General features: G+C 47.9%; 2 protein-coding genes across 4 annotated transcripts in view; one reads left to right on the plus strand and one right to left on the minus strand.

Annotated features, from left to right (window-relative positions):
- Atp6v0a4 (ATPase H+ transporting V0 subunit a4) overlaps positions 1 to 21,785 on the plus strand; it is an 86,819-nt gene that overhangs the window by 9,998 nt on the left and 55,036 nt on the right. Inside the window, exon 1 of one of the 3 annotated variants that reach the window (XM_076566509.1) lies at positions 1,906 to 1,981. The exons of the other annotated variants lie outside the window; for them this stretch is intronic. The gene's annotated coding sequence lies outside the window, so the exon portion shown is untranslated. Of the gene's footprint in view, positions 1 to 1,905; positions 1,982 to 21,785 lie in introns of those variants that run through there. 3 annotated transcript variants of the gene reach the window in all.
- Tmem213 (transmembrane protein 213) lies at positions 134 to 6,684 on the minus strand. Its single transcript, XM_006990434.4, has 3 exons — positions 6,464 to 6,684; positions 1,431 to 1,490; positions 134 to 412 (listed from the first exon to the last, which is right to left on the minus strand). Exons 1-3 carry the CDS (start codon positions 6,606 to 6,608, stop codon positions 243 to 245), a joined length of 375 nt encoding a protein of 124 aa, XP_006990496.1. The 5' UTR covers positions 6,609 to 6,684; the 3' UTR covers positions 134 to 242.

Here is a 21,785-nt window from a genome sequence, read left to right on the forward strand (position 1 = left end):
CTTCCCTTTGGAAAAGTGGCTGACGTGGGTGTGCCGCGATGAGGGAGTGCTCCACGGCAAAGCGCATGTGTAGTTTACGCAAGGGTCTGGGTTTGCTCGGCAGCGCCAAATCCATAGTAAAGGAGCCAGAGACTTCGAGGAGCAAGTGACTTTAAAGTGACAGAAGCTTCTGGAAGGCTCCTGCCCCTCCCTGTGACCCACACGCGGTAGGAATAGCCATCACTGGGGCCACGGCTCTGTGCTCATGCCGCCAGGTCCTTGGGCTCCTCTGGGGTTAGCTTCATCAGCTTGTCCACACAGAGCAAGATGAGGGTGAGGAACCAGAGACTCCAGCCAACCGCCGCCGCAATCCAGCCATATTCATCCACCGAAGCTCGGCAACAGAGGGAGGCTAGTGGGCAGAAGTCGACGTCTGATGGGGGAGAGGAAGAACGGGACTGTAACAACCAGCCACACCCACTCCCTGGCAAATTAGTTAAGAATGAAAACACGAGACAGCCCCTGACCTTGAGAAGCACTTGCTACTTGTTAGGTGTCTACCAAGTCTTTGCCTTCTGCACGCAAGGTAATATGGGCTGTCATGACCACTGTTTGGGCGCTGGGCATTGGACCCAGGGCCTTGGAAGAGCATGCGCTCCGCCACTGAGCCACACTCCAGCTATTCACTAGCCCTGCTTCATACAAAGAAACCCAAGCTGCACTTTACGCAAGACCACAAGACAGAAGCAGAGCTCACAATCCAGTCTGTAGACCCCAGAGCTGTATTCTCGGCCTCTTAGGTATTGTTGCCCATCCCCTCTACAAGTGCACAGGTGGAAGGACAGTTGGTCATTTGATAAGGACGGGTTAAAGGGGACGCAGTTAAGATGAAGCAAAACTTTCTGTTGATGATGGGACACTTGTGATACAAGTTCCTCTTTGCTTTCTGAGCACCCTGCCCCTGGAAACATCTCAGGAGGATGAACAGAAATAAGGAAGAGTCCACAAGCAGTTCCTGCTTTGGGTGAGATTGGACCAAGTGGTTGTTTTGTTCTGTTGTTGAGACCGAGTTTCTCTGTGTAACTGCCCTGGCTATCCTGGAACTCGCTCTGTAGACCAGGCTGGCCTCAAACTCACAGAGATCCGCCTGCCTCTGCCTCTCACCACCCAGCAGACCAGCTGTTTTTAATAGGCTTCTCTCCTCCAAATGATAAAACATTTGCACTCGGGGCAACTTTGGCTGCTGGCCAGGGGATGAGTTATTAAATCCACCTGTGCAAGATCATGTGACTAAATTGAGACCAAAGCCAAGCTAGTTTTTAACCTCTGAGCATGCTGGGACAGGCCAGCCACTGGCCACCTGACACCCATTAGTGGACAGAGGGGGCCAAGGTTTTTCCCTAGCTCCAGGGCTGGCTCCGGGATCAGGGCAGTTGACAGGGGAAGCTTACTGGCACACTGCTCCAGGGTCCCAGGGTGTGTACTCAGGGTTGCGTTGCCGCCGCTGGCTTCTGCAAGAAAAGGCAAGAAGTAGTCAGTGTCAGGCAGAAGGCAGAGTGAGTCCCGGGCAGAGGGCTTGGATTATTTGGTGCATGAGTAGTGAGTATAATGACAGTGTTCTAGAAGTGCCAGTGAGGACAGCAGAGCTTTCTGCAACGTTAAGACTGGTGAGGGATGCATCGTGCTCTCCACACAGCTGAAGCCCTAGCCCTCCAATGGGGCTGTATTTGGAGACAGACAAAAGAAGTAATTAAGGCTAAAAATAAGGCTCTACAGAGTCCTGCAATCCCAGCCCTCAGGAAGCAGAGGCAGGTGGCTCACTATAAGTTCCAGGCCAGCCTGGTCTACATAATGAAACCCAGTCTCAAAAACAAGAACAAAACAAAAAGGAGGAAGAGACACACCAATGCCTGGTCACAGTGAGACAGAGGCCATCTGTAACCCTAGAAGGGAGAGACCGAACCTGCCCACACTTTGACCTAGACATCCAACCTCCAGAGCGGTGAGCAAACCCCTTTCTGTTCAAGTCCCCCAGTCAGTGGTATTTTTATTAGAAGTCCAGATGAAGGGTTATTCTTCCTTTTGGTTTGGTTTGGTTTTTCAAGACAGGGTTTCTCTGTGTAGCCCTGGCTGTCCTGGAACTTGCTCTGTAGGCCAGGCTGGCCTTGAACTCAGAGATCTGCCTGCCTCTGCCTCCTGAGTGCTGGGATTGAAGGTGTGCACCACCTTTCTTTAAACTTATAAAGTGGAATAGTTTATTTTATTTTTATTTTTTAAATTAGCATACAAAACAATAGGTTTCATTATAGCATATTCATCCACAAAGGTCATGTACTCTGCACATATTCGCCTTCCTATTACCAACTCCTGTGCTCCGTCTTCCATCCCACGGGTCCTTTTCCTCTTTCTAAGAAATCCCTGTGCTGTTCAGTTCTTCAGCTTGAGATAAAGTAGAGTCACTGGGCAAGGGAACCTTAACTGAGGAATTGCCTCAATCGGATGCCTGCAGGCATGTTTGTGGGGGCATTTTCTTCATCAAAGATTGCTGTGGGAGGTTTTATAGACTGATGTGTGGGAGGGCCCAGCTCCCTGTGGAAGACGCCATTCCTTAGCAGTGGTCAGGTGGTCGTGGTTTGTATAAAATGACAAGCTTCATGACCCGTGGAAGAGCAAACTAGTGTTTATGGCTTCTGCTTCAGTTCCTGCTTTGGCTTCCCTTGCTAGTGGACTGTAAACTCAGGTGAAATAATCCCCCCCCCCCTTCACGTTGCTTTTGGTCAGTGTTTTGTCACAGAGATAGAGAAGCCAATTCCACGTTCATGTATTAGACTTATAACTCTCCCTATATTTATCTGGAAAATATGTGAAATATGTCTTTCAGGGTTTGCCTCATTCCACTTAACGGGATTTCTATTTCCATGCATTTTTCTGCAAATGACATCATTTTATTCCTTATGTCTGAGTAAAACTCATCCATCTGCACCATATGCCCGTTGTCCATTGACGGACGTCCAGGCTGACTCTGTTTCTTAGCTGCTATAAGTAGTGCGGCTATAAACATGGACGTGCAGATAGCTCTGTGGCTGCTCAGTCCCCTTTTATTGTCACTTTATCCTTACTCAAAGACACTTCCTTCTTCTTTTTAAATAAGCTTTCCAGGTGAGTATGGCGGTACACCCCTGTAATCCCAGCACTCGGGAGGAAGAAACTGAGGGATCTCTTAGTGTGTGGCCAGCCTGGTCTACATAAAGTAGGCCAGCCAGAGCTATATCGAGAGACCCTGTCTCAAAAGAAAGAAAATGGAGCAAAAACAAAAGAGACCGGATGCCCACGGCTGCTTCCTGTGTGGACTGCTCTAGCTATGGGACGGTCATTCCAGTGTAAATTAAATCAAGCACTGAGTAATCCCCAATGTCTCTTTCACAGGAGGTTCAGTTTCTTTCCAACATGTGAACAAATCAACCACTGAAATCTGACCCTCGTCCTCTATCTCTGATGGTTGTGATGTAGTTACCCAGGCCCACGGTTCTCAACAGAAACTACATCTCATGGGAACAAGGCTCCTGCTTTCCAGAACAGCCAGAGCTTGTAACTGTCTCCCAGTTGACGAGCAAGGGCCAGGAAGGATGGGGGGCGGGGTGGGGATGGGGGCGGGTGGAGGGTGTGTGTGGCAAACTTTAGAAGAAATTCTAAAAGTGCTGTCAAGAGTTCGTGGAGCAGTGGTGGGTTATGTAGAGACCAACCTTCGGTTCAGGGAAGAAAAGCTGGGTCTGTGCCACTCAGGACAGCAGCTCTTTGCCACGGTGGCCATTTAAGTTGTTTTTGTGTACCCCCCCCTTTGGTAATGTACATTGGTGTTCTGCCTGCATTTATGTCTGTATGAAGGTGTCAGATCCCCTGGAACCAGAATTACAGACAGTTGTGAACTGCAATGTGGGTGCTGGGAATTGAACCTGGGTCCTTTGGAAGAGCAGCCAGTGCTTTTAACTGCTGAGCCATCTCTCCAGCCCCCTTATCTTTTTTGTTTTGTTTTGTTTTTGCAAGACAGAATTTCTCTGTGTAGCTTTGGAGCCTGTCCTGGAACTCACTCTGTAGCCCAGGCTGGCCTCGAACTCACAGAGATCTGCCTGCCTCTGCCTCCCGAGTGCTGGAATTAAAGGCGTGTGCCACTACCCGGCCTCCCCCTTATCTTTTAATTTTTTTTTCTTTTTGTTGTTGTTTGTTTTTTGAGACAGGCTTTCTCTGTGTAGCCCTGGCTGTCCTGGAACTTGCTCTCTAGACCAGGCTGGCCTTTAACTCATAGAGATTGGCCTGCCTCTTTAAGTTGATTTTTAAAAATGAATTTAAGTTGAAAGTCCAGCTTTTTCATCACCTTAGTCATAATTTGAAGTGTGTTCAGAGGTCACCTGTGGCTGGTGGTCACCTTATTGGAAGCACAGTTCAACCTGAGGCTCTTAACATGGAAGAACATTCTAACCACACAAATACCAATCTAGGAAGGCAGATTAAAAGCAGCTTTTTGTTTGTTCGTTTGTGTTTTTAGACAGGGTCTCATGTGTCTCAGGCTGGCCTTGAGTCTGCTGTGCAGATGAGGAAGACTTTGAACTGATTCTCCTGCCTTTGATGCCAAGTCCTAGGAGGACAGGAGATTGAACCTGGGGCTTCATGCTAGGCATTCACTCCCCCAACAGAGCCCCTGCCCGGCCTGAGAGACTGATTTTTTGAAGAGCCTTTTGGGAAGTGGTACTGCTGTATCCTTGAAAAGGGGAAGGAGAGCTTAGACCTCTCAATGCCCCACTGCCTGACCCTCAGCGCGTCCTTCAGAGGTGCTGTTGACACAGAGCAGGGTAAAGGAGGAAGAGAGCTGTTGCTTAACCACAGCCACAAAACTGCTGCCACCCAGTCCCCAGCCCCTCTGGCCTCCCAAAAGTACGGTAATTACCGTGATACAATCTGACTACTGTTGTAAATTATTTACACAGCCTAGAGTTGAGCTTTGTTTTGGAAACTGATTCCTGGACATTAGCATTTTCCTTCAAAACCAAATCACTTCCTTAGGCTTGATCTCATCTGTCCACCTAGGGTGGGAATGTTCTTGGGACAGAGTAAGTGAATGGAAAAAAAAATCTTAATTAGATGCCAGATTAGGTCGAATCCTATGAAATTGTCATATTTATTCATTGGTATTTATTTATTTACTGGTTTTTGAGACATGGTTTCTCTGTGTAGCCCTGGCTGTTTGGAACTCACTCTGTAGACCAGGCTGGCCTCGAACTCAGAGATCTGCCTGTCTCTGCCTCCCGAGTAAAGTCGTGTGCCACCACCGCTCTGAGAAGTTGTCCTTTTTATCCTCTTTAGAGGTCAAAACCCACTTCACATCAGCAGTTTCAGGGGCTTCAGAAGGAATAGCCCAGGGGAATTCCCAAGTACTTGACCATCACCCTTGGCATTCTAAGAACCAGCCAGGGACTGGTGTAGAGGGGAGACCCAGCATGGCACTGTCAGGGTAAACAGAAGGAAAACAGCCGTCACAAAAAACGAACTCCCTCATTTGTGGTGGATCAGTTGGGAACCCGTATCTGCTTCTGTCCATTGTATGCTTGCCGCAACATGGTAAATTCTTTACAAGCTATTAACTCATTTCTTCCGAATAAGTAACCTCATAAATCACGGTTCTCTTTACCCCAGTGTCACACACCAGGAATCTGGGCACAGAGAGGTGAAGTAATTTGCTCAAGATCACACAGCCAGTCCCTGGGGGTGAGGAGAGAGGAGTCAAGGCTGTGGCTCTGGAGGGTCCCGAGAGGAGATACTGGGGATGACAGGTGTGTGTCAGAAGTAGGGCCACGCTGAGGAAGGTTGGGCCAGGGTCAAAGCCAGGAGCAGGAGAGAGGATGCCAGACCCCTGGATGCTCAAGAGCAGAGCCCAGCCTGGGAAACCAGGCCTCTTGAGACCCTGGGATGAGAATCCCAAGTTTTCTGATGCCTGTCCTGGGGACGCTCAGGAAGGGTGGGGAGCTGAGGGTGGCGTTCTAGCTTCTGAACTTAGCAGAGGAAGTCTGGGTTAGAGGGAACCTCTGCCCGCGCTAAGGGAAGGTGAGGGCCCATCCTGAGAGAGCCTGGAGGAGCCTCAGGGAATAGCAGGGAACCACACTATCCCTTTCTACCACTTTGGTCCCGTGATGAGTGAGATACTGTCAAATTGGCAAATTTCTTTGTTGTTCTTTGTTTTGTTTTGTTTTGTTGTGGCAAGGGTCAGCAGGGTGGGACTGCTGCTGTCCTAGCAAAGGAATTGAGTGTCACAGACAAAACCCAAGACACCCCCAGCTGACTCCCACCCCAGCGCCCTGCCTAATCCTCCAGGGAAACTTCTATTTCCTCTTTCCCCTGTGCAGGACCAACCCTGGCCGAGGAATCCTCCCCTCCCCCTCAGCCCTGCCCTCCCCTTCCCAAGGTGGCCAAGACTAAAGCTCAGACCTATTACCTGTACTGCAGGCTGAGTGGAAGGAGGCCAGGACCAGGCTGAGGAGCAGGGTGGCTTGCGGGGCAGAGGTGAGGTACCCAGGGATGCGGAGGGAGACACCTGTCTGGGCCATGTTGGCACAGAGGTGCCCCGGGCTGGGGACCATGTGTCCCGCGTGTGCGCTGTCTGAGGTGACTCCTGTCCTGCGGGAGCTGGGAATCTGTTCAGTGTTTGGGGGAAAGGAGAGAGGGCGGAGCCAAAGAAGCTGCCCGTCACACCGCTCTGCCTTTGTGACTGTGGCTGGGGGAGGAGAGCAGGGGTAATCCCTGTCCTCTGTTTTTGAGGCAAAATCGGTCCCATTGAGGAAAAGGGAAGGCAGTTCTCTGCCGGTTCCTGGGGACTGGCCTTGCTGCTGCTTCATCTGCAGGTGTAGTGTACACGATCTAAACCAGTCACTCTGTTATTTATTGAGCACTGACTGTATGCACTGTCCTATGCTACAGCCTGCAAACACCCACACTCAGGATGTTGCTGTTAACAGAACCCAAGACCCTGGGCAACCTGGGGAGTGACTAAGGACTTTGGGCATCAGCAGCAAGAAGCCAGGCCATCTCTTCTGATGGGACACTTTAGGGAGAAAAATGACATTTGGACCGGGCCTTGAAGCATGCATAGTGTTTTGACAGGTGAAGAGGAGACAGAGACACCTGAGTAGGGAAGAGGGACGCATCGGGGCCACAGACAAAGTGGCGCTTGGGAGCCCACTGTGATCTCGGCATGGACAAGCCTTGGTCAGGATGGGAGTGGGGGGCCTGGAGAGGCAGGCTGAGTGTCTGTCTGAGCACAGACAGGATTTGTGGCCCCATCGGGAGGCAAGGGTGAGGGAGGCTGTGTGAAGGTGCTGAGCTGAGTAGCAACAATGGAATGCTGCTTTCGGTCTAAATGATTGACTGATAGCTAGTGTTCTCCTCTAAGTGTCCTTACCCAAGGCAGTGCATTCCAAGACCCCAGTGGATGCTTGAGACCAAGAACACTGCTGAAACACACACACACACACACACACACACACACACACACACACACGACTGTCCTAGAAATACGTACCTGTGATAACTTTTAATTTATACTAAGAGATTGCTAACACTAATAATTAAGCAGCAATTATAACAATATGTTATGAAACTATTTAAAACCTAGGAACGCCGGGCAGTGGTGGGATATGCCTTCAATCCCAGCACTAGGGAGGCAGAGACAGGTAGGTGATCTCTGAGTTTGAGACCATCCTGGTCTACAGAGCAAGTTCCAGGACAGCCAGGGAGATATAGAGAAACCCTGTCTCAAAAAAACAAATAATAGGGCTGGGCGGTGGTGGCGCTCACCTTTAATCCCAGCACTCAGGAAGCAGAGCCAGGCAGATCTTTGTGAGTTCGAGGCCAGCCTGGTCTAAGAGCGAGATCCAGGACAGACACCAAAACTACATAGAGAAACTCTGTCTTGAAAAACAAAATGATGATGGTGATGATAACATAGGAATTGCTTCTAGAACTTTCTGTTTAATATGATCAGACTATAATTGATGACATGTAGCTGAAATGTCAAGAAGTGAAAGCAGAGATGAGGGGGTTGACTGCAGTGTGTTACACACTCCCCTCGAGGGGGAAGGGCACCCAGGAGCCTAGTGTTGAGACTCTGAGGTAACTGAGACCTGGTTCCTGTCCTTGAGGAGAGCACACTCCAGCAGCAGATAGAAGAGGAAATGGTTAAATCTGCCAAGAGGAGCAGGGGGCGGGCTTTCAGAGGAAGTGACCTTAGGGCTGGTATGGGAGTTGGCCTGTGCAGAGGGGCATTGATGGGTTCTTCAGGTAGAAGGAACCATGGACAGTCAGAGAGCTGCTTGAGTGTGGCAGGCCAGCCACACGTTTGCACACTGTGTTCTTGCACACAGCCAGCTGGCTGAGAAAGTGATGGATGCATTCATTGAAAGCTCTGGAGAAGGAGATCTCCCCTGGTTGCTCACTCCTGTAACCACAGCACTTCAGAGGTGAAAGCAGGAGGATCAGGAGTTCGAGGCCAGCCTGGGCTACGTGAGGCATCTCCCCCTCCCCCAAAAGTCTCCATGCTCCAACAACCACAAAAACCTAAAAGTGAAATAAACCAGAAAAGCTCTCTGGAAGGACAGGTGTAGCGGCCCAGAAGGGTACTTGCTTCAGATTTTTCCAAAGGGATAGATTAGTGATACCTTGATTTGGGGATGGGGTAGCAGTACTTCGGGCGGCCCAATTTCAGGTCTTGCTCCAAAATGTCCAGTGCCAGCCAATCACTGTTTGGACATTCACCGATGTCCAAGTAGCAACACTGTATGCCTGGTCTTTGGTTGGGGATAAGAGGGTTCCGAGAGCATTTCATGACGGAGATGGGTTTTTGATCCAGCACATCAAAGGTGTGTGGCTCACCAGGCACAAGGGTCTCCAAGATAGACCCCGTGTCTAGACAGTGAGTATACTGTTCTGGGGGCCCGAGTGGGGGGCACAGTTTATCTGGATGAACTGAGAACAGATTGTGAATGGTCCTGAATCCATGGCAAAGGAAACTGGGCTTTATCTTATGGTGGGAAGCCATCTCTATGGAACTTAAAGATATGGGCGTGCTATGCTTCAGACCAGGTGTGAAAACAGACCTGCATACAGGGAGATCAGCTCATAGGCTATTTCAGGCCCTAGTGGAGACCAGCAGACTCTGAAATGAGAAGCTGGGTTGAGGATAGAGAAGAAGGCAACAGAATTGAGAGGCCTTGGGAGGCCAGAGCCAAGCTGGGGCGGTGCACATACCTGCACTTCCAGCGACTATGGGCCCGAGGCAGGAGGATCGTGAGATTCAGGCCAACCTGGGCTACATAGTAAGTTCAATGCCAGCCTGGGCTGTCTATATATATAAAACAATAATATTTTAAAAGAGGGAATGGATTTGAGAGGGAGTGGGATGAGGGGTCATGGGAAGGGATAGAGGTGAGAGTGTGTAGCTCAATGGTAGAATGTCTGTCTACCATGTCCAGAGGCCCTGGGTTGTTCCATCCCCAGCACCTCAAAATTAATTCATTAAAAAAAAAGAAGAGAGGCTAGAGAGGTGGCTGAGATGTTAAGAACATGTGCTGTGGGCTGGAGAGATGACTTAGTGGTTAAGAGCACTTGTTGCGGGGTTGGGGATTTACTCAGTGGTAGAGCACTTGCTTAGCAAGCACAAGGCCCTGGGTTCGGTCCTCAGCTCTGGAAAAAAAAAAAGAGCACTTGTTGCTCTCCCAGAGTTCCGGAATTTGATTCCCAGCACCCACACGATGGCTCATAATTGTGCGTAATTACAGTTCCAAAGGATCCAATGCCCTTTCTAACCTCCACAGGCTGCTGCATGCACATAACATACATACGTATGTGTGTGTGTGTGTGTATGTGTGTGTGTGTGTGTGTGTGTGTGTGTGTGTGTGTGTACACTCAGGCACATACATAATTTTTTTTTTTTTTAAAGACCACATACTGCACTTGCAAATGGCCCGTGCTCAGTCCCTTGAAGCCACACTGGGTGGCTTGTGACTGCCAGCAGCTTCAAGAGTCCAGCCCATTTCTAGACTCTGCAGAGAATCCAAGCAATGGCATCTATGAAGGGTAAAGGCTTCTACAATGGCTATGGAGTGACCCCCGCCCCCCACCCCCAGGATCAAATCCCAGCCCTGCCTCTTCTTGGCTGGGTGGTCTTAGGCAAGTCATTTAAAGCTCAGCCTTAGTCTCCCTATCTGAAAATAGGAGGCTAGTGTCTGCCATATTGTTAGAATTCTCAGGATAACTTAACGAAGTAACCCATGTAAAGCACTTAGCGCACAGAGCGGGTGGGTGGTCAGAACTTAAGCACAAAGCCCCGTTTACTAGAAAGCTTGCCATCAATACGAACTATCAGAGAAACGAGGGAAAGGCAGTCTTAGGGAACAATAATGCTATTTATATATCGGTTTATTTTTATGCTGCCTTGATCCACAAAGGAATGGAGGAAGCTTACTGATTGAGTGAGATAAAATAAGTTCGAAATAATAAGAAATAAAGCAAAGAGGAACTTAGCACAGGGAGTAGAAGATGGACCTGGAAGCGACTTCAAAGCACAAAATGCTGCTCATGTTTCCTGAACTTTGTGGCCCCACTGTGGAGAGGGTGGCTGGATAGCCTGGTCACATACACGACACAGAGGAGCGGCAATGCTGGATGCTCGAAGTTCTGTTAAGGTAAAAAGAAAACAATGGAGAGCTACCGTTGTGGACCAGGCTTCTGCCGTGCCCCAACAGAACAGACTGAAACTCGAAATGATAAGGTCCCTGAAGGCCTCTCGGCCATCTCAACAAACCGAATCAGACCAAATTGGAAAGCCCAGGTTTAATGGGTAAAGCGTTCCTGGGCGATTCCCCGCCCCGCAGTGAGGAGAAGGGGAGGAGAAGAGGACGAGATGGAGACCAGAAGAACCACGAATCTGTTTTCAGGGATGCTGCTTGTATATCCCCTGTGGGAGTCATCCTGAGCCTCTCTGGGGGAGGAGCTGTGTTTAGCGGGCTTTGAAGGGGCGGGTTTGGGGAGGAGCTGTGTGAGATGGAGCTCCCACCCAAACATTCCAGACTCTTTGGGTACAGGGATGCCAGGGTGCCAAGGGTTGAGGTGTAGCTCCCACCCAAACATTCCAGACTCTTTGGGTATAGGGATGCCAGGGTGCCAAGGGTTGAGGTGGAGCTCCCACCCAAACATTCCAGACTCTTTGGGTATAGGGATGCCAGGGTGCCAGGGTGCCGGGGTGGAGCTCCCACCCAAACAGCTCATACCAACATTCCACACCACCAAACTGAACCCAAGCTGCTTATCTGGCTTTCCAAGGTATCAGGAGATGGGCCAGCTTCTATCCACATTCCCTTGCATTGATGCTTTCCAAAAAAGGTAGCATGATGTTAATTGCTCAGTTATTTTCCTGTTGCTCTGTCTTTCTGTCCCCATCTCACAAGGATACTCATTTTGAAATGATGCATCTGGGCTTCCTTCATCCTTTCCTGGCTACATAGACAACTCTTCTACTCAGCCCTTTGGAAAACCTATTCAGTGTTAGAATGAAGTGGTGTTCCATTCTGGAATCACAAACAAATCCAATTATGATCTTTAAATTGTGGATAATTTTGCTCTCTGATAGTACCAAATCCAGAGAGGAATTTCTTTTCTCCCAACCCCTCCCCCCACATGAACAAATTCTTCAATGTTTTCCTTCCAGTAAACCTTAGAGAGAGCTTTGTGAAGCAGCACTGATTTATCTGGCTGGCGTTAGAGGAAAGAGCAGGGCATAGAATCTGCAGACCTTCAAGCGTCTCCAAAATGCTTGAGACCTGACAAAAATATCCTCAGATCCAAAATATGACAGCTACAAAAAAACAAAACAAAGAAAACCCCAAAAACCCACAAACCTGAGGCAGCATAAATAATATGGCAAGCAAGTGAAAATCACGCATTCATTTCAAATGTTTAAACAGAAAATAATTAGCATATATATATATTGTTTGTTTTTCAAAACAGGGTTTCTGTGTAGCCCTGACTGGCCTGAACTCACTCTATAGACCATGCTGGCCTTGAACTCAGAAATCCTCCTGCCTCTGCCTCCCAAGAGCTAGGATTAAAGGCATGGGCCCTCACCACCCAGATACATTTAATATAATTTAATTCATTATTTATTTTATTATTATTTGTCTGTTTGTTTGTTTAGTTTTTCAAGACAGGGTTTCTCTGTGTAGTCCTGGCTTTCCTGGAACTCACTTTGTAGACCAACCTAGCCTCGAACTCACTGAGATCGCCTGTCTCTGCCTCCCAAGTACTGGGATTAATGAGCCACTACCACCCAGCTTACATTTAATATTTTAAAATATGCTCTTTTTATTCCTTATGCTGCCTGCACGAGTGTATGTGTACATGTGTGTGCAGTGCCCAAGGCGGAAGAGGACATCTGATCCCCTGGGACTGGAGTCACAGATGGCTGTGAGCTGCCGTGTGGGTGCTGGGAACTGAACCCAGGTCCTCTGGAAGAGCAGCCAGTGCTCTTACCCATTAATCCATCTCTCTGGCCTGAGTTTTAGTATGTTAGGTAGGAGTTGAACCTATCCTTCAGAAATGGTAAGTACCAGGGACTTATGAAGATATTGGTGACCCTCCGTGGTTGCTATGGTGATGGTTTAGTCACATCTCTGACCTAACAGCATCCTGTCAAATCTGTGAGGCAGAGGATGTGGGGGAGGGTAATGGTCCAGCCACTACTTTTCTTTTCTTTTCTTTTTGGTTTTTCGAGACAGGGTTTCTCTGTGTAGCTTTGTGCCTTCCCTGGAACTCACTTGGTAGCCCAGGCTGGCCTTGAACTCACAGAGATTCACCTGCCTCTGCCTCCCGAGTGCTGGGATTAAAGGTGTGCGCCACCACTTTTTCTTTTTCTTTTTTTTTTTTAAAGATTTATTTATTTATTATGTATACAGTGTTCTGTACTACATGTATGCCAGATCTCATTACAGATGGTTGTGAGCCACCATGTGGGTGCTGGGAATTGAACTCAGGACCTCTGGAAGAACAGCTAATGCTCTTAACCACTGAGCCATCTCTCTAGTCCCTACCTTTCTTATTTTTAATCAGTTATTGTTTGATTTGATTTGATTTAGATTGTTTATAAGACAATGACAAATATTCAATTATCAATGTATACTTTGTTATCATAATACAGGCTGGACTGGCTTCTCTCACCTCTGATGAAGGGCTCAGGGCGATTCTGATTCACCAGAATGACTTGTTTTCCACAGGTGTATGGTTGACAGCTCTGAAGACCCAGTGGCCCTTTCATATGTATTGGTACTGAGTTTACTTTGGAGCGTGTACCAGGAAGTTGTATCACTCAAAGCTAGACATTCTGTAGGAACTTTCACAAGATTTTCTTTCCAAATAGTTCAGACAGTGATTACACATTCTTTTTTTGTTTGTTTTTGTTTTTTTGTTTTTTGTTTTTTTGAGACAGGGTTTCTCTGTGTAGTTTTGGTGCCTGTCCTGGATCTCCCTCTGTAGACCAGGCTGGCCTTGAACTCACAGAGATTCGCCTGGCTCTGCCTCCCTGAGTGCTGGGATTAAAGGCGTGCGCCACCACCGCCCGGCTGGTTTCACATTCTTAAAACAAACAAACGAACACTTCGGAATAATCATGTCAGTGGTCAGTCACATGGTAGTAGTAGCTGGAATTGTAGATGGCCAAGAGGGTGGGGGTTGTGTCCCTCCCATCCCATTTTATCTATGTCTCTGATTTCATTTGTAAAAGTCCAGGAAAGGGCAAAGTGTATCCTCTACAAGAAGGTTCTTTGTCATTGAAGACAGTTCCCATGTGCATGTGGGAGGCCCTTGCGCGACATGTCCATCTTCGGTCTTTGAATTTGGGCCTTTCAACCTCTAGTTAGGTAAAGATCCATTCTGAGGGTGGTATTGGAGTTCAGGTCTTGGCTGCTGCTTTTCAAAGACCAGGATTCGGATAATAACAGATTGGTAGGGAAGAATCAAGTTCATGCAGGGTCTGGGAATCCTGATAGACTAGAGGGCCTCAGGACTGCAGAGGGAAGGAAGGAGAGGCAGGAAGGAGGGCTGAGTGCTAGTGAGGTCCTCATCCTCCAGGGTGTGTGTCTCCCTTTTCATCTTTTCTACCAATCCTGATGACTGTGACTTCCTGGGACTAGAATCTGTAGGCCTTTAAAATAAGAGGTATGTGTTTTTGTTTGATATATCTAAGTGTTTTGTCTGCATGTGTGTGCATGCTATATGTGTGCCTAGAGCTCGTGGAGGAGAGGGGCCAGAGTGGAGTTACAGATGGTTGTGGGCTGCTATGTGTGTGCTAAAAATCAGACCCAGATCCCCTGGAGGAGAAGCCAGTGCTTTTAACCACTGAGCCAGCCTCTCGTTAGTTTTTAAAGGAGCCAAACACACCGTGGGGTGGTTCTGTTACAAAGGACAGAAAATTATGAACATCAAAAGGGTAGGGGCATTTTAAGGTGAAGTTGACAGACAATTAGAGGGGAGGGGCTTGTCAACCTCCTAACCCAGTGATTGGCAACTTCGGGTTCTCCCCGGTTCTCTGCCTTATCGTCTCTGCAAACTGTATGTGTTGGCACAACAGTGGCTGTGGTCAGACTCATTTTTGTTTAACAAACAGAAATGTGTGTTCTCCAAGAGTAACTTCAAGCTAAGGTTTTTTGAGAAATAAGGTACATGTTTATGATGAACATCCAGTTGCCCTTACCAGTTCTGTCCACACGAAACTGAAGGGGACCAGATGCGGAGTCGGACACTTTTAGGTCTGCCTTCCCGATAGCTGACTTCCCTCCTGCTGTGACGTGGCCTCTTCTGTGACCCTCTTTGCTCTCTGTCTTTCCTTCCTTACTTCTTCCAGACTGCCCACAGCCCCCTGGGGAACACAGCCATCTCCTGCTGGCAGCCCTGGATTCGAGTGCCCACATTAGCACATCCTGAGGGAAACTGAAGTCATGTAACTTTTGGCCGTGATGTTGCGTAAGATCTCTGGTGGAGACTGTCTAGGAGGCGGCCCATAACATAAGAGTGATGCCTTCCATACTGTGTGGGAAGGCCTTTGTCTGGGGTCCTCAGCACCCACTCAGAGGAGACAAATGATCTTCAGAAGGAGTTTATTGCCTAGTGCAGATGGAGGCGGGCATGGGTCAGCCCTTGGAGCATCCACGGGAAAGTGGCAAGGATGACAGGAACAGGCCCGGAGGCGGAAGCTCTGTGTGCTGCCTCTGGCTTTGCGGCCAACTCACTAGCTCTGGGACTGCAGGACAATAACTTGACCTCCTTGAGCGGTTCTTCTCTGAGGGGGTTGGCTTAGAGGATTTCTAAGTTTTCTGTGACTGCAATTAGTATACGATAGTAAATATGGAAAAAAAGAAACTGGTAAATGAATATGTTGAGCTAAAACTAGTTTGTTGCTGATGATGATTGTTTTTTTGTGATTCGAGACAGGTTCTCTGTGTAGCCCTGGCTGTCCTGGAACTCACTCTGTAGACCAGGCTAGCCTCAAACTCACAAAGATCTGCTTGCCTCTTTGCTGGGATCAAAGGCATGTGCTACCACAGCCCAGCTAAAACTGAATATTTTTAAAGGAAAGAAACCCCAGTTTAGACTGTTAACCAAAGGCAAATTGCTGGTAGCTACTCCTAATGAAAAGCTTAGAAACTCAGGAAAAATCTGTCATGAAAAACTGTGTGCCGTCTTGTTCTCTGTGGTGAAATGCTGCTTTCCTACTTCTCCTTAGTGTTGTGAAGTAGGTCTGGTCTGAAGAGAAACAGGCATGGCCAAGGCATATGTTGAGGCAGAGGCAGGGCTGCTGGAGAACTCCACCCCAGGGGGTCTTTCCTGGAATGAGCTCGCAGTTGTGGAAGAGGTTGAAGTCTCCGTCTGTGATTGCTGCTGTGTCCCAGGGCACCACCTAGAGGACACAAAGGTGTAAACAACAGTGAGAGCCAAATTCAACTGGATGGCACAGCGTCACTGAGTCACACTTGGAGAGACAGCCTGTAGCCAGGAGGAAGTGGGAATTTCCATGGCAGGAAGGATCCTGCTTCCAAGATCCATAAAAATTAGATCACTGTGTGCTGGAATACAGACTTGGCGGCAACGCTGCCATCAATGGAGTCCATTGTGAGGTGTGGGAGGTGGAGGAACGCGAGCGGCCCCCTCGGTGAAGCAACTTCAAACTGCTTGCTCCTCTTGCGAGCTCTTCCCCGGGGCCGGCCAACAATGCAGAAGCGCTAGACTTCAGCGCATGATAAAAATCATCTATTTGAATGAAGGTGATCTGGCTGGAATCTGGTTCCAAAATATTAGACAATGGTCCTTGAAAAGCCGGTGGGACTTTTCTAGCTAGAGTATTTTGTTGGGCTAAGATTCCTCGCAAGCATTTGAGTTTGCCATCCGCTTACCCGCTTTGTTTCCTGAGGGCCAGTCTCCCGTGGATTGATCTTGTGTAGCTGAATTTGTGGGTGTGGCCAACACCCTCCGAATCCTGGTATACCAGGGCAGGGAACACAGGAGCCTTCTGTGCACAGGGATACTGCCAGTGGAGCGCCCAGCTTAAGAGCCATTTTATGGAAGGTCCTCAGGCCATTCAAGTGCCTCCCCAGAGACCTGCGAGGGCTCCTGTGAAGTGGCTTCAGTTGACAGTGTGGCACTGGTGTCGAGCGTTCAGTGTCCAAAACAGCGTCACTTCCGATTTAGCCCTCTGAGAGTTCTTTCCCTCAAGACCTCACAGCAGATTTCACCGTTGTTTTCCTTCGATGCACTGAGTTGGGGATTTTTGAGAGTCTATACAAATGTATGGATAGAGCTGGTCAGGTTTGGTGGTGCGGGTCTGTAATTGGGAAAGCCAAGAGCCAGGAGGAATCCAAGTTCAAGTTCAGCCTGTGCGACTTAGTGAGATCCTGCCTTGAAAAAGTACAAAGGGGGACTGGGGTGTGACCGAGGAGCAGAGTGCTGGGTTCCATCCCTGGCACTGGAAAAAAGCATTAATTTAAATATATAGGAGTGTGTTTAATGATTGGCAGGAGGACCACCTACTCTTTTTGTTGTTGTTGTTGTTTTTCGAGGCAGGGTTTCTCTGTGTAGCGCTGGCTGTCCTGGAACTCACCCTGGAGACCACCACTACCTGGGTTTTTGTTTTTGTTTTCCTATAAAAAAATAATTAAAGAAACAAAAGTGAGCAAGGCCTGGTGTTGCACGCCTTTGATCCCAGCACTTGAGAGACAGAGGAAGGAGGATCTCTGTGAGTTCAAGGCCAACATAGTGAGTTCTTGGACAGCCAGGAATACCCAGAGATTCTGCTTCAACAAAACAAAACAAAAAGAAAGAAACAAGAATGTACTATTCACAGTCCAAGTTGGCTTTGGATTTTTCACTCCCTTTCTGCCTTCCCAGTGCTGTATTAGACACACACACACACACACACCAACTTCCAGGGCAATGCTTTGAATTTTGTTTTTTCCAAAGACTGACTTGGACTAAAAGTCTGTTTCTCTCTTTCTGGCGACTCACTGGAAACCCCTTTGGAGGCCTGGGCTCTGTCTGTTTCATGTTTTCCCTCTCTCTTGAGAGCAGCAGGACAGACTACTTGAGGTTTACTTTGGTTTGGGGTGAGGTAGACTGGCTTTGCTAACCCTTACCCTGCTCTGACTTTCTGTGTGTCAGCAGGGCTAGGAATGAGCTCAGTCTGGCAGCTCTGGGGAAATTTAAATGATAAAGTCTCACGATTCAAAGGGACTGTCTTAAGTGCATGCAACGGGACAGAAAAAGTACAAGTCTTCATTTTCTAGATGGACTGTGCACCCAGGACATACAGAATCAAGCGTCCCTTCCCTTGACCAAGAATAAAATTATCTCAGTTCCTTTTCTGTTGCTGTGTTAAGACACTATGACCACTGGGCGGCAGTGGTGCATGCCTTTAATCCCAGCACTCAGGAGGCAGAGGCAGGCTGATCTCTGTGAGTTCGAGGCCAGCCTGGGCTACAGAGTGAGTTCCAGGACAGGCTCTAAAGCTACACAGAGAAACCCTGTCTCGAAAGAAAAAAAAAAAAAGACACCATGACCAAACAACTTATAGAAGAAGCATTAGATTGGGGCCTACAGTTCTAGAGGGATGGGAGTCCATGACCATCCTGGCAGGGAGCATGGCAGCAGGCAGGCATGGCACTGGAGCAGCAGTTGGCAGCTCACATCTGATCCACAAACAGGAGGCAGAGAGAGAGCTGGGACTGTGGGAAGCTTTTGATTCCTCAAAGTCGGACCCATGACACACCTCCTTGAACAAAGCCACACCTCCTAATCCTTCCCAAATATTTCCACCAACTGAGACAAAGTACTGAAACATATGAGCCTATTTTAAGGCACCGTAGACCTCTTCTATGAGGTCTCATTTTCTCTTCAGCTATTGCCCAGTCCCTCCTGTTTTCCACAGATGCATCTTTTGATAGACATGCCTGTAACTGCTCGTCTATCTTTTCTTCCTCTGTCACGGACTTCTAGTTTTTGTGGCAAGTGCTTTCATCTTGTCAGATTCTAAGTTTCTCTTTCTCTCCTTCCTTCCCTCCTCCCTCCCTTATCTTTTTTGTTTGTTTGATTTTCATCACAGAGTTTCTCTGTGTAGCCTTGTCTGTTGACCAGGCTGGCCTCGAACTCACAGACACATCCACTTGCCTCTGCCTCCCAAATGCTAGGATTAAAGATGTGCGCCACCACTCAGCCGCTGCTGTTGCTGCTGCTGCTTCTCCCCTGTTGGGGAGTATTGTTTTAAGATGTGTTACTTTTGTTTATGTTGCATTTGTTTAACTCTGTGAAGCTGTGTTACTGTGCCTGTCTAAAACACCTGATGGTCTAATGAAGAACTGAATGACCAATAGCAAGGCAGGAGAAAGGATAGGTGGGGCTGGCAGGCAGAGAGGATAAATAGAAAGAGAAATCTGGGGAGAGTGAGAAGTAGCCAGAGAAAGAGAAGGACATCAGGGGCCAGCCACTCAGCCACACAGCAAGTTACAGAGTAAGAAATAATGGAAGGTAGACAGAAATAGAGAAAGGTAAATGCCTAAAGGCAAAAGGTAGACGGGCTAATTCAAGAAAAGCTGGCAAGAAACAAGCCAAGCTAAGGCTGGGTATTTATAAGTAAGAGTAAGCCTCCGTGTGTGATTTATTTGGGAGCTGGGTGGCAAAACAACCAACAACAGTCCTCCTCCTTCTTTGTTCTTCTCCTTCTTTCTTCTTCTCCTCCTTTCTTCTCCTTTTTAAAATGCTGCCTCTTTATGTACTCCTGGCTATCCTGGAATCCACTATGTAGACCAGGCTAGCAGGATGGCCTCTGACTCACTGAGATCCCCCCCCCATGCCTCTACTCCTCAAATGCTGGGGTTACAGATGTGTGCCACCACACCTGGCCACTTGTTTCTGTTTCTTGAGTCACTGGGTTTTTAGGACACTGCTCTGGAGTTCCTGCTAACTAATTACCTTCTCCTCTTGCCCCAGAGTTCCCCAGTGTTTCTATCACTGAGCCTTTGTACTGTTAAATATCAAGATGGCAAGTCAGATGGCTCCTTTCCCCATTCCTTTCCAGCATCATCCTAGAAGTCCAGGACAATGTAATACCACAGGAAAGAAAAGGCAAAGTTATTGGAAAGGGAGAAATAAAACTATCATCATTGACAAGTGACTTACTTGTCTATGAAGAAAGCATGAAAGAATAAATAATAAGAATTATTTGTAGACAAATTTCTAAATGGTCTTATTAAATAAAAAAAAAAACATGGAGCCAGACATAGGGTTGAAAACCTGAGAGAGATCAGAATAATGGGAACAGCCACATGCTAACCTCACCTCTCCAACTCCGCAACTTCCAAAAGGCGAGCTACTTCCTGTCTACCCATGCCTATATGCCTTGCTGTTCTGCCATCTGATTTGCAAATACATCTGTCCAACTATATCACTTCCTCTTCCTTCCCAGCTGTGTCACTTCCTGTCTGTCTGTAAAGACCTCCAGACCTCCATAGTTAACTAGTGTTGGAATTTAAGGCATGTGTCCAGCTATGTTCCCAGTGTGGCCTTGAACTCACATAGATCCAGACAGATCCCTGCCTCCCAAGTGATAGGATTAAAGGCGTGTGCTAACATTGCAGGACTTTTGTGTTTACTCATAATGGCTGGCTTTTCCCTCCGATCTCCAGGCAAGCTTTATTTATTAGAGCACAAATAAAGTATTACCACAATTATTGGAATGGAAACATTTTCATATGCAAATCCTTTTCCTCCATTCCATCCTTAGGTTCCACCAGAAGACATTTCAGCAGCAAGGCCTCCAGTATACCTTCACGGTCCTACCTTAGAGTGTATCCTCTCTCCATCCTTTGGTTGCAGTTTAGTCTGCTGAGATCTTGATCACCTTTCCCTTCCACAAATGTCACCCTAGTGTATCATACTGGCGACATCATGCTGGTTTAATCTAGTGAGCAGGAAGCAGCAAACTATTACAGACTTATGGATAAGACATTTGCATATCAGAAGATGCTCAATGAGTCCAGCTGCAATGTAAAGGTCCACTTTTGAGCGTTCCAGAGGTGTATGCATTTCAGGATTGACCTTTTATGGGGAAGGCTAGACTGCTTTGTCTGGTCCCTCTTATAACTAAGAATGGGGCATGATGCTTAGTGGGCCTCTTTACATAGAGACGGTATTTTCCTCATTTGGAATTCTTCAGTCCTTTTGCCAAATGGCCTGAAAAGCTCCTGTGGTTTTGTTGTTGTTTGTTTGTTTGTTTGTTTGTTTTTTGAGACAGGTTTCTCGGTATAGCCCGGGCTGTCCTAGAACTCGCTCTGGCTCTGTAGACCAGGCTGGCCTCGATCTCACAGAGATCTGCCTGCTGGGGTTAAAGGCGTGTGCCAGCACTGCCCAGCAAGCTCCTGGTTTTAAGTGAGGCCCGAATGAAAGATGGTCCAGGCTGCTGGGCTGCTGCTCTGTTACTTGAGTCATGTGATTTGGAAGAGTCACGAGGGTCTGAACGGTCAGTAGCTGCTAGAGAGTTATTTGGAACTCAGGAAGGTACCCAAAGGGGAGCTACGGTGGAGGGTCTTGGGATCGAGGGGCAAAGCCCTGCCATTATCTACAGAAAAAGTGCTTTCCTTCAGAGAAACAGCCTTTGGCCTGCTCCCGGGCCTTAGCAGACACTGAAGCCTGCTCTTGGCCCACAAGGTACCAGATACACTGCCCATCATGAACTGTGTGCTATCTGATCAAGCAAATTGTAAAGTTGGCTCGCACACAGACTCCACTGTCAAGTGGAAGCAGTGAGCTGACCTTAGCAAGCATTGAAGACTAGTAGGTTACAGGATGAGGGAGTGACCCTGAGCCCATAGTTCCCACTCTGGATGCACTGCCTTTTCTGTCCAGCCTGTGTGTGGGGCCTCATGGCAAACTCTCCATGACCCATGGACAGAGTAAGAGAAGGTATGTACTTGCTTTAGAGATGGTTCTGCAAGGTGTGCAGACATCACCTTAAAATGGACAGGTACCATGCAAAGCCTCTCTCTGGAACATCCTTGGAGGGCAGCCGTGAAGGCAAATCTCATTGGGGAGAAATTTGGACAGTTTGTCTGGCTGTGCATTTTGCTTGGCAGAAGAAATGGCTCTATATGGACTATATTATATGGACTATATGCTATGGACTATATTATATGGACTATATGCTGTGGACTATATGCTATGGACTATATGCT

This window comes from Peromyscus maniculatus, chromosome 3, assembly GCF_049852395.1.
Source record: "Peromyscus maniculatus bairdii isolate BWxNUB_F1_BW_parent chromosome 3, HU_Pman_BW_mat_3.1, whole genome shotgun sequence".
Taxonomy (NCBI): Eukaryota; Metazoa; Chordata; class Mammalia; order Rodentia; family Cricetidae; genus Peromyscus; species Peromyscus maniculatus.